Genomic DNA, 15,093 nt, shown 5'->3' with positions numbered 1-15,093 from the left:
CGTCACTCTCCTCACTATTTTCTATGGTGGGGTTCACTCCAGCTTTGGATCTACCTCATTCTTTTGATCATGCCCTAAAATGATCTCTCCAAATGGATGTACAATGTGGATACAACACGTACATCATGGTGGGCCCCACAGAACTTGCCGGTGTCACTTCAGTACCGAGTCTAGCTACTCAACATGTCGGTAGCTAATCCACCTCTAATTTCTTTCGTCTAAAATTTAATTAGGTCATGTCATCTCATGATAGTTTTATAAGATAAAAAAAAGCATTTACAAAATCTGCTTGATTAGCCAAGAATATTAGCTGCAGCCCAAGATGAGTGATGTCTGTAGGATCCTCACCGTGGGCCCACCTTGATCTATGCGTTGTATATCTATTCCATTCATACATTTTCTCATATTATTTTAAGACTTGACCTGAATCGGTACTTGTGATTGGGTCAGATTCAGTCCGAATTAGTCTAGGACAGACCCAGACTTGGATCGGGTTAGGCATGTTGGACTCTGTACGGAGTCAGGTCGCGTTCGGGTCAGGCCTATTTCAAAACTGAATCGAGTCGGATCGGCCCTAACTCAGTTTGAATCGACTCGATGCCCACCTTTGACCTACATTATATAGGGCACAATTCAATGTGGGCCTTAAATCATGTGGGGCCACCGAAAAAATGACAGGATTCATATGGACAAAGTGACGAGGTTATTAGACGAAGTGACAAAGTTATAGTAAACAAAGTGATGAGGTTGCCCGACAAAGCAACATGATTCTACTAAACAAAGTAATAAAGTTAAATGAGATAAAGAAATAGGGTTCCATTAGATAAAGTTACAGATTTTTGGAAAAAGTGATGGACGTTGCCAGACAAAGTGACCCGGTTCCACTAAACGAAGTGACGAGGCTGGAAGACAAAGTGATTGGGTTTTACTAGACAAAGTTGTGAGGTCGCTCGATAAAGTGATGAGGCTGTTAGACGAAGTGACGAGGTTCACTAGACAAAGCGATTGGGTTACTGGACAAAGTGATGGGGTTTTACTAGACAAAGAGACTATGTAGTAAGACAAAGTGACAAAGGTCTACTATATCAAGTGACGAAGTTCTACTAGACAGAGAGTGACGAGGTTGTTAGACAAAGTGACGGGATTTCACTAAATAAAGTGAAAGAGGTGTTAGACAAAGTGACAAGGTTCTACTAGACAAATTGACGTGATTATTAGACAAAATAATGGGGTTTTATTAGACAAAGTGACGATGTTTCACTAAATAAAGTGATGGGGTTGCCAGACAAATTGATAGGGTTTTGCTTGATAAAATGACAAGTTTTCGAATAAAGTGACTTAGTTCCACTAGACAAAGTGACGATGTTACTATGCAAAGTGAGATGATTTCACTAGATAAAGTAGCGGCTTGTCAAATAAAATGATAGAGTTTCAATAGACAAAGTGACGAGTTCATTTGACAAAGTGATAGGGTTGCAGCATAAAGTGATGGGGTTGCAGCACAAAGTGACGGGGTATAGTAGACAAGGTGACGATATTGCAGTACAAAGTGACGGGGTTCAGTAGACAAAATGACGGGGTTATAGCACAAAGTGATGGGGTATAATAGATAAAGTGACGAAGTTACAGTACAAAGTGACGGGGTTCAATAGATAAAGTGACGAGGTTGCAATACAAAGTGACGGGGTTCAGTAGACAAAGTGACGAGGTTACAGCACAAAGTGACGGGGTACAGTAGACAAAGTGACGATGTTGTAATACAAAGTGATGGGGTACAATAGACAAAGTGACGATGTTGCAGTACAAAGTGACGGGGTTGAGTAGATAAAGTGACGGGATTGCAGTACATAGTGATGGGATTCACTAGACAAAGTGACGGGGTTGCAATAGAAAGTGATGGGGTTCAATAGACAAAGTGACGAGGCTGTAATACAAAGTGACGGGGTTTAGTAGACAAAGTGATGGGGTTGCAGTACAAAGTAACGAGGTACAGTAGACAAAGTAACGAGGTTGCAGTACAAAGTGACGGGGTTCATTAGACAAAGTGACGAGGTTGTAGTACAAAGTGATGGAGTTCACTAGACAAAGTGACGAGATTGCAGCACAAAGTGACGGGGTATAATAGACAAAGTGACGAGGTTATAGCATAAAATGACGGGGTACAATAGGCAAAGTGACGATGTTGCAGTACAAAGTGATGGAGTTCAGTAGACAAAGTGATGAGATTGCTGTACAAAGTGATGGGGTTTAGTAGACAAAGTGATGGGGTTCACTAGACAAAGTGACGAGGTTGCAGTACAAAGTGACGGAGTTCAGTAGACAAAATGACGGGATTGCAGTACAAAGTGACAGGGTTCATTAGACAAATTGATGTTTATAAGAATTCCAATCCATTCATCCATTTTTAGAGCTCATTTTAAGACATGTAACCAAAAATTAGGATGATCAAAAACTCAACTGGGCCATACAAGATGAAACAGTGGAGAAAGAAATTCCTATAGTTGAAACCTTCCTAGGTGTCTTGATGTTTATATGCCATCCAAACTGTTTATAAGGCCATTTTTACTAGGATAAAATGAAAACACCAAAATATTAGACCGATGCAAAACTTTTGTGGCCATATAAATATTTCAACGCTGGACACTAAATCTCCACTGTTTCCTCTCATGTGGCCCATTTGAGTTTTGTATACACCATAGTTTTGGTATGATGTCCTAAAATGATATCTAAAAATAGATGAACGGGTTGGATTTATCACAAACGTCGCAGTGGGCCCATTTGAAATCCTTGCGCAGGATCTTACTGCAAAAAGCTTTGGCAAGAAATCCGCGTCCTCGTTAGACACGTGAAATCGGATTGCGTACCGAGTCTTATCGTATTGAGTAAACTCTGTTGGGCCCACTGTGAATTCATGTGGTTTATCCACGCCGTCCATCCATTTTTTCAGATCATTTTAGGGGTTGAGCCCAAAACTAAAGTATATCAAAAGCTCAAGTAGACCATACCAAAGGAAACAGTGGAAGTATTGACTTTCACCATTAAAATGTTTCTAAGCCCCCAATGATGTTTATTTTTCATCCAAACTATTCATAAGGTCACAAAGAAATGGATGAATGGAAAAAACAAATATCATCTTGATATGAAACTTCTGTGGGCCCCCAACGCAAAGAAACTGAGTTGAAGTGGGCCCAAGGAGGAAGGGGAGCTCTTGCTGACGTAACAAACATACGGGTGTACAGAAAAAACACCCAAAAAAAGAAAAAAAGTTCTTTTATATTTAAACGCTTTCATGCTACCGTTGCACTTGGGTATAACTAGTCCCGATGCATGGATTATCGTTACGAGAGAAGTTGACAAGAGGGATGGCAGTTTGATCTATCAAACAGAACGGCTCGTTTGTGGGCCTTATCAAAGAAGGTAGACATTTTAAGGAAAAGAAAATCATGCTTAATTAGACAATCCCAGCCATCCCGTTTCTTAGCTTTTTAAACTGGAACCGGAAACCATAATTTCCTTTCTACCGTTGATTTGAAGGCCTATGATCATATACAAAACAATCATCCGATCCATGCCTATCTCGAATCATTTGCCATCTATAGTAGGGTCAATCATATGGATGGCCCTGATCGAGAATTCACCTAGCCACATATACCTGGAACAGTTGGCTCTACCCAAGTCCAGTTCCACCGGTTCTCTACTGTATCATTTCCTAGCAATGATTGTCACCAAACAACACAAGTGGTCCATTAAACTTTTGCTATTGGCACCAAACAACACAAGCGGGCCATCCCTCTCTCTCTACATATCTCTTGATAAAGAGAGAGGGAGACAGGTATCCAAGTCGAGAGAGAGAGAGAGAGAGAGAGAGAGAGAGAGAGAGAGAGAGAGAGAGAGAGAGAGAGAGAGAGATGGATAGGGAAGATGATAGGGAGGTGCAGGCCAAGCTTCTTTCGGACACACACAGGACTGAAGAAAGCTTATGGTGGAGTGTGTGGATTGAATCAAAGAAGCTATGGATTGTTGCAGGGCCCGCCATCTTCACCCGTCTATCGATGTTTGGGGTGTTCGCCATCGCCCAAGCGTTCATTGGACACATCGGGAACACCGAGATGGCTGCCCTGTCGCTTGTTTTCCATGTCCTCGTCCGATTCTCCATTGGAGTACTGGTAATGTCCCACCTTTTCCTTCTTGGGCCCACTTCAACTCAGTTTCTTTGCGTTTTGTAGACCACATGCCGAAATGGCATACTTTTACATGATCGGGGTCCGTTCATCAGGTGGGGACCACCGTAAGCATACCCTAGTCCAAAATCAGGCCGGCCCACTTGTCATCTGAGTCACACGTTATCATCATTCCTTAGGTGCTAAATTATCCCGCTCATGGAGAGCTTTATTGAGCCCACCGTATAATGGCCACGCCACCACAGATGCCATGTTGGCAGACAGATGAAATATCCAGGCCATCCATCAGGTGGACCTCACTGTATAGATATTACTGCCCAAAGATAAAGGTGGTCCATTGAGTATGTGAGCCATGATATTAGAAATAAGTTGTATCAGATTATATTTTCACAATCGTACGTTAGTTCAGTTAAATGTGGCCCACTTGAATCATCGACTGACCTGATTCTTGGAATAATAAATTCACATAGAGGGACCCTTCTGATGGATGGCTTAGATATTGTACCTGTCTTCATGCTGGCAAATGTGGAGTCCTGTACATGCATTGGCCTACCGAGAGTTATGTATTTAATCCGGCAATTTTTTAACGGTTGATGGGCCATTTCTAACAAGTGCCTAGCGACCCAAAGAAATATCACCGGGTCACAGCCCAATGAAAGTTATTCGCCGAAACCAATCTGATCCCATAGGTTCTAGTTTAAGGATCCCACGCTTTTTTTTTTTCCTTGAAAAAATGTTATTTTGTAGATATCGGCGTGTATTTTGGTTGATATTTGAAAATCCGCTTACTTTTAAAGTATTTAAAAGTAACCTGCTTATCTTTAAATAATTTAAAAAAAACATTGAAAAAAGTGATCTTTAACTTTGACTAATGGAGGTAGACCAAAAACTCCCTTGAAAGAGTCTATTTATCTTTTAGGGCATTTGTTTATGCGAATCTATCCTGTTGTTAGGGGATGGCATACAAAAGAGTCTATGAGCCAATTATTACATGTACCAGTGTCGAAATCATCCATCTGTTTTATATGCTTATTTTAAGCCATTAGCTAAGAGAATGAGGTAGATCTAAATTGAAGGTGGGCTTTAAGAAGGTTTCAACCGTGGACAATCTTAGAATTGTAAAATAGTTTTAACTAGTGTGATCCGCTTGAGCTTGAATCTACCACATTTTTGGAGTCATACCCTAAAATGATTTAGGAAAATGGATGGATAGTGTGGATTTTTCACAACCACCATGGTGGCCCCCACCTAACTTACCACCCAAGGATGTGGAGTGAAGTAGGTGCGACCTTGGAATTAGCCAACACTGGCGGTCTGGATAGTGGGGCCTATATTGTATTGTATATCTACTTTGTCCGACCTTTTGATCATAAGGTCACACAAAACTGGATTGAGGAAAAAATAAATACTAGCCTAATCCAAAAATCTTTTAGCTGACAAGAAGTTTTTAATGATCAAATGCTACTCTTTCTTATGTTTTGGTCTATCTAAGATTTGGATATGCTTAAGTTTGTGGCCCATGCCCTAAAATGATATGGAAATATGGATGTATGGTGAAGATATACAATACATCCATCAAGGTGGGCCCTACTGTCAGCGAAGCACTATGTACAATGAGATGGATCCACTCCCTCCCACGGGGACATGGATTGCCTGCTAACGCTGCCAGCATCGAGGCAACTACTCGAGGGTGTTCTGTGGGCCCTACCATGATATATGTATTTTATCCATGCCATCTATTCATTTTTTATAATTATTTTAAGTCATGAGCTTAAGAACATGAGGCCGATTGATCCAAGTCTCAAGTGGACTGTGCCACTGAAAAATAATGTTAATTGAACTCCCACCATTAAAAACTTCCTAGGGTCCACTATAATGTTCATCTACCATCCAACCTGTTAACTAGGTCACACAGATGGATGAAGGGGAACACAAATATCAGCTTCATCCAAAACTTTTGTGCCCCTGACAAGTTTTTAATAGTGAGCGTTCATTAATCACCACAGTTTCCTGTGGTGGGTCCACGTCAGATTTGGATCTGCACCATTTATGGATCCTGCCCTATGATAATCTAAAATATGTATGTATGGACAGATTGGATAAAATACATACACCATGAAGGTTCCACAGAGCACCAGCACCGTCCATTAGCTATTGGCAGTGTCAGAAGCAATCCGCATTCCTCCCATGGGGAGCAGAGCCGTGGCTGCGGCCCTAGAACCAGCGATATGGGTGGGACCCTAACCATAGGGCCCACCATATATCCATGAAGTCCATATGTTTTGCCAGTTTATTTTAAGGCGCACGGTCTGAAAAATAATGAAGATATAAATTTCAGGTGGACAACATGATGGGAAAATAGTGATAAATATTGAACAGTCACTATTGAAAACATCCTAGGGCCCACTGTAATGTTTATTTGCCATCAAACCTATTTATAAGGTCACAAAGGCTAAGATTAAGGAAAAGCACAAATATCAGCTTAATCCAAAACTCATGTGGCCCCCAAGAAGTTTTTAACTCTGAACATTAAATCACCACTATTTCCTGTGGTGTGGTCCACTTGAGATTTGATTTGCTTCAGTTTTGGGACAACACCCAAACATGAGCTGAAAATAGAGATAAATTGTGTGGGTATATAATTGGTACATTAAGGTGGGCCCCATGGTCAAGGAAGCACTATGTTGGTTGAGACAAGTATGCTTAACCCATTCCCCTCTCTTTGCTAGAGCATGTAAAATTACAATACATTGATATGATGTTTGAATGACATATTTCGCCAACTATTCAAAACTTTTTGAACTCAACCTTTATATTCATATGCAATACAAAATGCTTATAAAGTGACCCAACTATTCATAAGGTTACCACTAGGATGAATTGAAAGAACAAAAATATTAACATGATTCAAAGCTTCTACATCCCCACAAATGTTTTAATGGTGGGTATATAATGTCCACTATTTTTTGTTGTATAGCCCATTTAAGCTTTGGATCCTTTTCAATTTTGGGCTCTTGCCATAAAATAATTTGGCAAAACATGTGAATGTGGTGGATTTCACACAAACACTATAGTGAGCCCCACCTAGCTTGGGATCCCTTAAGATTGACTACCACTCTGCCTCGTAGGTTACATGTTTTTAATGAAGGGCATTTTAGCCTTTTATAAAGTATGGTTTTAGTATCGTAGCAATCATAACATCATACAAATCCAGGCAATTATTTTGATAATAGAGTAAAAGGTAGGTAGTTTAACTCTGAATATTTGAAAAACTAGATGGGTTTGTTCTAAAATCAACCAAAAGGTAGACGGTATCCGTAAATGTCGACCCTAAAAAAGGTAAGATATATATATAAAAAAATAATAAAGGAACTATTTGAAAAACTAGATGCGTTTGTTCTAAAATCAACCAGAAGATAGACGGTATCCGTAAATATCGACCCTAAAAAAGGTAAGATATATATCAAAAAAATAATAAAGGAATTAAATGAGAGGTGGATAGCGGTTAAGGTAAATTAAATGAGAGGTGGATAGCGGTTAAGGTTAATTAATTGAGAGGTGGATAGCGGTTAAGGTTTTTTGCCGACCATCCTGAAATCTCAACCGCTAGTTTGCTAGGATCCAGAATGGATGGACTATTCCATAAAAATTTTATTAACAAAGAAATATTAACCCTCAATTTTGTCTTGCAAATAGACAATTAAAAAATGAATGGTTTAGTTAATGTTCTCACAATCATTAGCAACATCCCACAAGCTTTTAAATGGCATGACAGGTAACCCATCATCCATATGAACCATTCATTGGTTCATACAGCTAGGAGCAATCCATGGTGTAAAATTCACTCCAATCAAATATTCCTAAGCATTTGATCAATAACATGGAAAATGGATAAACAAGATTGAGTAGAATAACTCTAGTCATCATCTTTAGAGGGTTAAGATAATGTTTTTGGTAAAATTTTGCACAATAAGTTACTCTAGCTGGTACTATTGAATGGACCGCCCTAATTGACGATGGGAACTCACGTGTTATTTAAAAGGTCTAAGAATGTTGCTAACCTCCCCCTTTTTAAAGGTGCATTAGCAATATCCACAATTTGATACACTACACCACCTATTCATATTTATGCAAGGGTTTTCTGTTAATATATACCCCAGGTTTCATGGGAGCACTCAAATAACATCACTGTTAAAAACATTACTTTTATACACATCCTTGCACTGACTCCATTTGTCCTAAACAAAACTGCCCTTAAGCACATTTTTCAAACTTTTATGCAATTGTACCTTCTTTTATCATTAGTTTCTGACAAACTCTTTTATCTATGAATCTTTTTTTTAATTTTTAAATTTTTTTTTTTCTTATGCATCTTAAAAAAAGGTAATGAATTAGGTGCAAACCCGTCTCACCCAAGACAGTCCAACCCTTACTACGGGGCCCACTTTCACGCATGTATTCTATATCCACATCATCCATCCATTTTTCCATATCAATTTAGGGCATAAGCCTAAAAAAGAAGCATATCCAAGTCTTAGGTGGACCATGCCATAGGAAATAGTGGTAATTGACCATTAACAACTTATAATGGGCTACGAAAGTTTGGATGAAGTTGATATTTGTTTTTTTTTTTTTTTTCCCCTTCATCCAAGTTCACATGACCTTATAAATAGGGTGGATGGGAAATAAACATTACGAAAACATTACAGTTGGCCATAAGAAATTTTTAATGGTGGGATGCTTAATCACTAGTGTTTCCTATAGTATGGTTCACATAAGATTTGAATCTGCTTCATTTTTAAGCATGTAGCCTAAAATGATCTAGAAAAATAGATGGACAACATGGATGTAAAACAATTACATCAAAATGGGTCCCATAAGATCACCCTGATCAGATCTGTAATGAAAGAATTATGATCATTTTCGCACAATCACATGATGTTGGAAAGGAGAGCAAGCACAATTAACGTTATGATAGGCATTGGGCCCAATTTTAGGTAGTCAAATGGTGATAAAATGATATTATTCTAAATCCATTTGAAATTTCATCAAATTATGTTTCCAATGAGTATAAGAGCACACCAATTAGAGCTATAACGAGAGAGTTATAACCTTTCAAAGTTTGGTCAAAATCTAGCACTCGCGCAATCGCACGATCTAATGTCATGATGGAGTTGGCCTTACTTTTTGATAGTTAAATGATATCTAAATGACATGATTTTAAATCTATTTGAAAGTTTATTAAATTATCTTTCCAACGAGTATATGATCATCTCGATCAGAGATGTAACAAGCGAGTTATGACACTTCAAATTTAGGTTAAAATTATGTATTTTCACATGATCATAGTACCTAATGTCATTATGAACTTTGGGTCCACTTTTAAAATATCACGCAATTACATAAAAATGGTCATAACTATCTTGTTACATCTCGGATTAGAGTAATATTATACTCGTTGGAAAGATAATTCGATAAACTTTCAAATGAATTCAGAACCAAATCTTTTAAACATTTGAAATTGGGCATAAATTCATAAACTTTCAAATGAATTCAGAACCAAATCTTTTAAACACTTGAAATTGGGCATAAATTCCATCATTACATTATCTCACGTGAATGCGCAAGAGTAGTGGATTTTTTCCAAACTTTGAAAGGTCCTAACTCTCTCATTACAGCTTCAATCGGGGTGATTTTATACTCGTTAGAAAGATAATTCAATAAAATTATATATATATATATATATATATATATATATATATATATATATATATATATATATATATATATATATATAGGGAAAAAGGTACTATGCGCTCAACCTCACGAGTCCGTCCCATGAGGTCGAGCTGTGTGGGCCCCACCGTGATGCGTTTCGAACATCTACCCCATCAGTCAAATGCACCATTCCATCGTGGGCCTAGGTCTCAAAAATTAAGTCAAGTCGTGAATTGTGTGGGCCACACCACATACAGAAGTGGGGAGGGGCCGTGCACCATTAAAACATTCATAATCATTTTTTAGGCCCACCGAGATGTGGTTTGCCAATCCAACCCATCCATTATGTGTGTCCCACTTGGATGAGGGTTCAGACCAAGTTTTAGCAGCATTAAAAACTCATATGGGCCCCACCAAGTGCTTTTATATGTTTTAACGGTGTCTTCACATGATTTTAGATGGTATGGCCCACTTGAGTTCTGTATACAGCTGATTTTTGGGATATCCCATAATTTAGAGGGTACCATCAAATGCACGATGTTGATGGTCGACACGCATCACGGTGGGGCCCACACAGCTCGACCTCACGGGAGCTTATCGTGAGGTCGAGCGCATAATACCTTTTCCCATATATATATATATATATATTAAAATCTCATTTTAATACCAGTTTTGACTATCTAAAAGTATGTTTAAAGTTTACTATGACGTTACCTAACACAATTGTGCGAGAGTATCAAATTTTGACATAACTTTGAAAGGTTATAACTATCTCATTATAACTCCAATCGGGATAATCTTGTACTTATTGAAAGATAATTTGATGAACTTTCAAATGGATTTAAAATAATCTCATTTGAACGCCATTTGACCATCCAAAAGTGAGCCCAAAGTCCATCATAACATTAGCTCAGTATCGAATTTTAACTCAACTTTGAAATGTCATAACTCTATCATTACAACTCTGATTGTGGTAATCTTGTGCTTGTTGAAAAGTTAATTTAATGAAATTTCAAATAACTTTAAAATAATCTCATTTGGATATAATTTGAATATTCAAAACTGGCCGAAAGTCTATCATGATGTTAACTCGTGCGATCATGCGAGAGTCATAGATTTTGACCCAACTTTTAAAGGTCATAACTCTCACAATATATCTTTGATTGGGGTGATCATATGCTCATTAGAAAGATAATTTGATGAACTTTTAAATGAATTTAGAGTCATCTCATTTTAACACTATTTGACTATCCAAAATGTGGCCTAAACTCTATCATGACGTTAGTTGTGCTCAGTCTCTTTTCCATCTTCACATAATAAAACTGTTATAACTCTTTCATTATAGCTCTAATTGACATGATCTTGTACCCATTGGAAAGATAATTTGATGAACCTTTAAATATATTTAGAATCATATCATTTAAACACCATTTAAATATTCAAAAGTGGGTCCAAAGTCATCATAACGACTCTTATTTTAACTGTACTAGATCCCACGAAAGCTGTCATAACTCTCTCGTTACACGTTAGATTGGTGTGATATGTTGGGATTTGTGTTGTGGAATCACAGATATGGATCTAGGATAACAATCCAATGGTGCCAAGCAATCACAAGAGAACATAAAGACCTAATGTGGAAAACCTTTTTGGGAAAAAAAATCATGGCACAAAGCGACAGAAATCCACTATGAAAGAATAAATTACAAAGAGAAAGGACTTATCCGATTCGAACAACCTCAAATCTCACCCTTGCTACACTCTTTGAAACCCTAGAACCCCTTTTAGAAACCCATAAAATACCTTTAGAAAGCCTTAAACTATCTTAGAATGGCCCTAGGGACTCCTATTTATAGTTTAGGAAACTCCACTTACGTGCCTCTTTGAAACTACCTCAAATTTACGCAGTCCACGCAAAATCTGCACATAATTTGCGTAACCTTCAACTGGTTGAAGGACCCGTTTGACTGGTTGAGCCTGTCCCTCGATTGGTCGAAGACCTCAGGAATTTTAAATATATTGTTGTTGGACTTCAAGTCAAACTTCCTTCGACAGTCGAGGATAACAAGATTTAAGACATCTTTTTTACAACAATCTCCACTATGTCTTTAATCTTCAATTGTGTGGCTTATTGACATCTTCTTTTATCTCTACATCACATCATAGCTTCTCGTGCACACTCCGTCCTCCTTTTGTATCATCGCCAAGCCTAGAGAAGTTGCATAGAACTTGTACTTATCGTAGGAACGACCTTAGTAATCATGTCTTTTGGATTCACGCTGGTATAAATCTTTTCCATAGTTACGCCTCCTTCCTCAAGCACCTGTCGGATAACATGGACATTCAACTAATTGCTCCACCCGCTAGTACAAATGAGTAACCTGAAGTCGATTTTCTGGAATCCACACCGCCTACATAATCTAAATTCATATACCCAACCAACTTTGTCCTTGTCTTCCTAAAAGGAAAGATATAGTCTTCTTACCTCGAATGTATTAAAATAACTATCTCATCACCATCCAATGTTACTTGCCGAGGTATTTGCTCACAACACCGATTGCTTGTGAAATAATCGGTCTAATACAAACCATGACATGCACTGCCAACTGCATTCGAATAAGGCCCATGAGACATATCCTGCTTTTCCTCATTTGTTTTGAGACATGTCTTGGGGAAAACTTGAGGAGAGATGCACAAGGAACGCTCACCGGATTTACCTGGTTCATCACATACTTCAACAATACCTACCCAAGGTATTCTGCCTTAGATAACCAAAGCCTTCTCCTCTTCTAGTTTTTATGAATATCACTGTCGAGAACCTTCTTTGTAGCCCCCCGATCCTTCATCCTGAATGTCCCACTTAATCGAGTCTTTAGTATGTTGATTTTAGATATGTCATGATTGACGATCTACATATCATCAACACACAATACCTAACTCACCATGAAAGAATCAAATCTTATACCATTGCTTAGGCGACAGGTCATGCAATGACCTCTTGCAAACTTTTTTTTCTCAGCACCTTTAACTTTGAACCACTCTGGTTACTTCATATAGATCTGCTATTCCAATTTCTCATGTAGAAGTTCAGACTCTACATCCATCCTTTCCATCTCAAGATCGCATTGGCAACCAGTGCCAATACGAATCTAATAGACACCTGATATACCGCTAGCGTGAATATCTCTGAGAAGCTGATCCCTTCTCTTAAAGAATGACCCTTCGCTAACAACCTCGCTCTGTATCTATGTTGTATCCCCATGAAGATCCACTTACATCCAATCACTTTCCGGCCCACTGGAAGCTCCACCAGCTCCCATATGTCGATCTAGTATAACGAGTCCATTACATCGTCCATAGTCAACTTCCACTTCTGAGTACTAAGCTTAGCAAGATCCACTAAATAGAAGATTGATCCCCCTCGTCTGTAACGAGAGCATATGCGATATTGGAGTCGTCCATGTACCTCGCCGATATCGTGCGATTATGCCATGTGATTATTTTCACAAGTGGCTGATCCACATACTCCGTATCTCTATCTGCATGTCTCAGCCTTTATGCCCTGCCTGCTCATGTGGCCATGCCCAACATGCCACACATGTGCAGAGGTGGAATCTACTATAGTCATTGTAGCTCCACCTGTTGAAGTGCTTTCAATCAACCTATAAAGATTATCGAGTCATTGCGCTTTCATGATTACCAATGCTCCCTTAGATACTTTACCATCAATACTTGTGAACTTATAGCCCATTGCCTCAAGTACACCAAAAGAAATCAAATTCTTCTTCAGGTTGGGAACGTGTCACACCTCAATCAAGGTACACTCTGTCCCATCAAACATCTTGATGTGCACCGTATCAACGACCACAACATTATAGGCAATCCCATTGCCCATAAACACTTATCCACCGTCGCGCTCTCCGTAGCTGGCGAACTAATTCCGATGATGAGTCATATGAAAAGATGCCCATGTATCTAAAATCCACTCATCCTTGCGATCATACTATAAGTGTTCGATCGTAGACATAGACAAAATATCACCTTCACATCCATTCATTTTTTTATCAGACGTGACAACATTGGCCTCCCTGTACGAAGCCTCGGATTCTTCTCTCTTTGAACTAGGATTTGAACAATCCTTCTTCATGTGTCCACCTATTCCACAATTCCAGCACTTTAACTTACCTTTGCCCTTGCTTATGGACTTAGATCTTGACCTTGAAGATCCTGTACCGCATTCAGAATTTCTGCCTCTCATAATTAGTGCATCTGAAGAGCCCTCTATGATACTGTTTATCACTTTCATGACCTTACCCTAAAGGGATGAGATAACGTGGCCACACTTAGGGACGAATTCTAGGTGCACAATGAACCCCTGAATATCTCATATGAGGCCGGCAGAGAGTTCAAGAAAATAGATGCATGGTATTCATCTTTGATCAACTCCTCCATGTCCAGCAACTTACAAATTGACCTGTTAAAATTACTGATGTAGCCCTCCACATCTCCACCTTATGCCATCCTGAAGTTGAGCAACTGCAGCTTCAAGTATAAGTGATTTTCAAGGGACTTTTTGTCATAAAAGTCCTCTAATTTCATCTACAAACTCGCTGCGGTTTTCTTTCTCAAAACATTGTAGAGAACCTCATCCGTGAGACACAAATGGATGGAGGTTAAGGCCTTCTTATCAAAAGTATTCCAATCATCATTTTTCATAGTCAACTCTTGCTCCTCAAGAATACCATCTTTGCCTTGCTTGGTTCAAGAACTGATCATCTTGATCTTCCATAACTCAAAATTATTTTTCCCTAAGTACTTCTCAATATCATACCTAGTTCTTACCATTATTGCTTATCCCTCAAATTCAGATATGTGCCCCAACAATTGCTCTGATACTACTTGTTGGGATTTGTGTTGCGAAATCACACAGATATGGATCTAGGATAACAATCCAATGGTGCTAAGCAATCATAAGAGAACACAAAGACTTAACGTGGAAAATCCTTTTGAGAAAAAATCACGGCACAAAGCAACAGAGATCTACTATGAAAGCATAAATTACAAAGAGAAAGGACTTACCTAATTCGAACAACCTCGAATCTCACTCTTGCTACACCCTTTAAAACCCTATAACCCCTTATAGAAACCCTTAGAATACCTTTACAAATCCTTAACCTACCTTAAAATGGCCTTAGGG

At 38.7% G+C, this 15,093-nt stretch overlaps 1 protein-coding gene across 1 annotated transcript in view; it reads left to right on the top strand.

Annotated features, from left to right (window-relative positions):
- The first annotated feature begins 3,902 nt into the window (after positions 1-3,902).
- LOC131250570 (protein DETOXIFICATION 21-like) overlaps positions 3,903-15,093 on the top strand; it is a 42,602-nt gene continuing 31,411 nt past the window's right edge. Inside the window, exon 1 of the mRNA XM_058250858.1 lies at positions 3,903-4,166. Within this exon, the coding sequence (XP_058106841.1) occupies positions 3,909-4,166 (258 nt within the window). The 5' untranslated portion in view covers positions 3,903-3,908. The remainder of the gene's footprint in view (positions 4,167-15,093) is intronic.

This window comes from Magnolia sinica, chromosome 7, assembly GCF_029962835.1.
Source record: "Magnolia sinica isolate HGM2019 chromosome 7, MsV1, whole genome shotgun sequence".
Lineage (NCBI taxonomy): Eukaryota > Viridiplantae > Streptophyta > Magnoliopsida > Magnoliales > Magnoliaceae > Magnolia > Magnolia sinica.
Note: the sequence above shows the minus strand (reverse complement) of the source record. Positions and strands in the feature narration are given on the sequence as shown.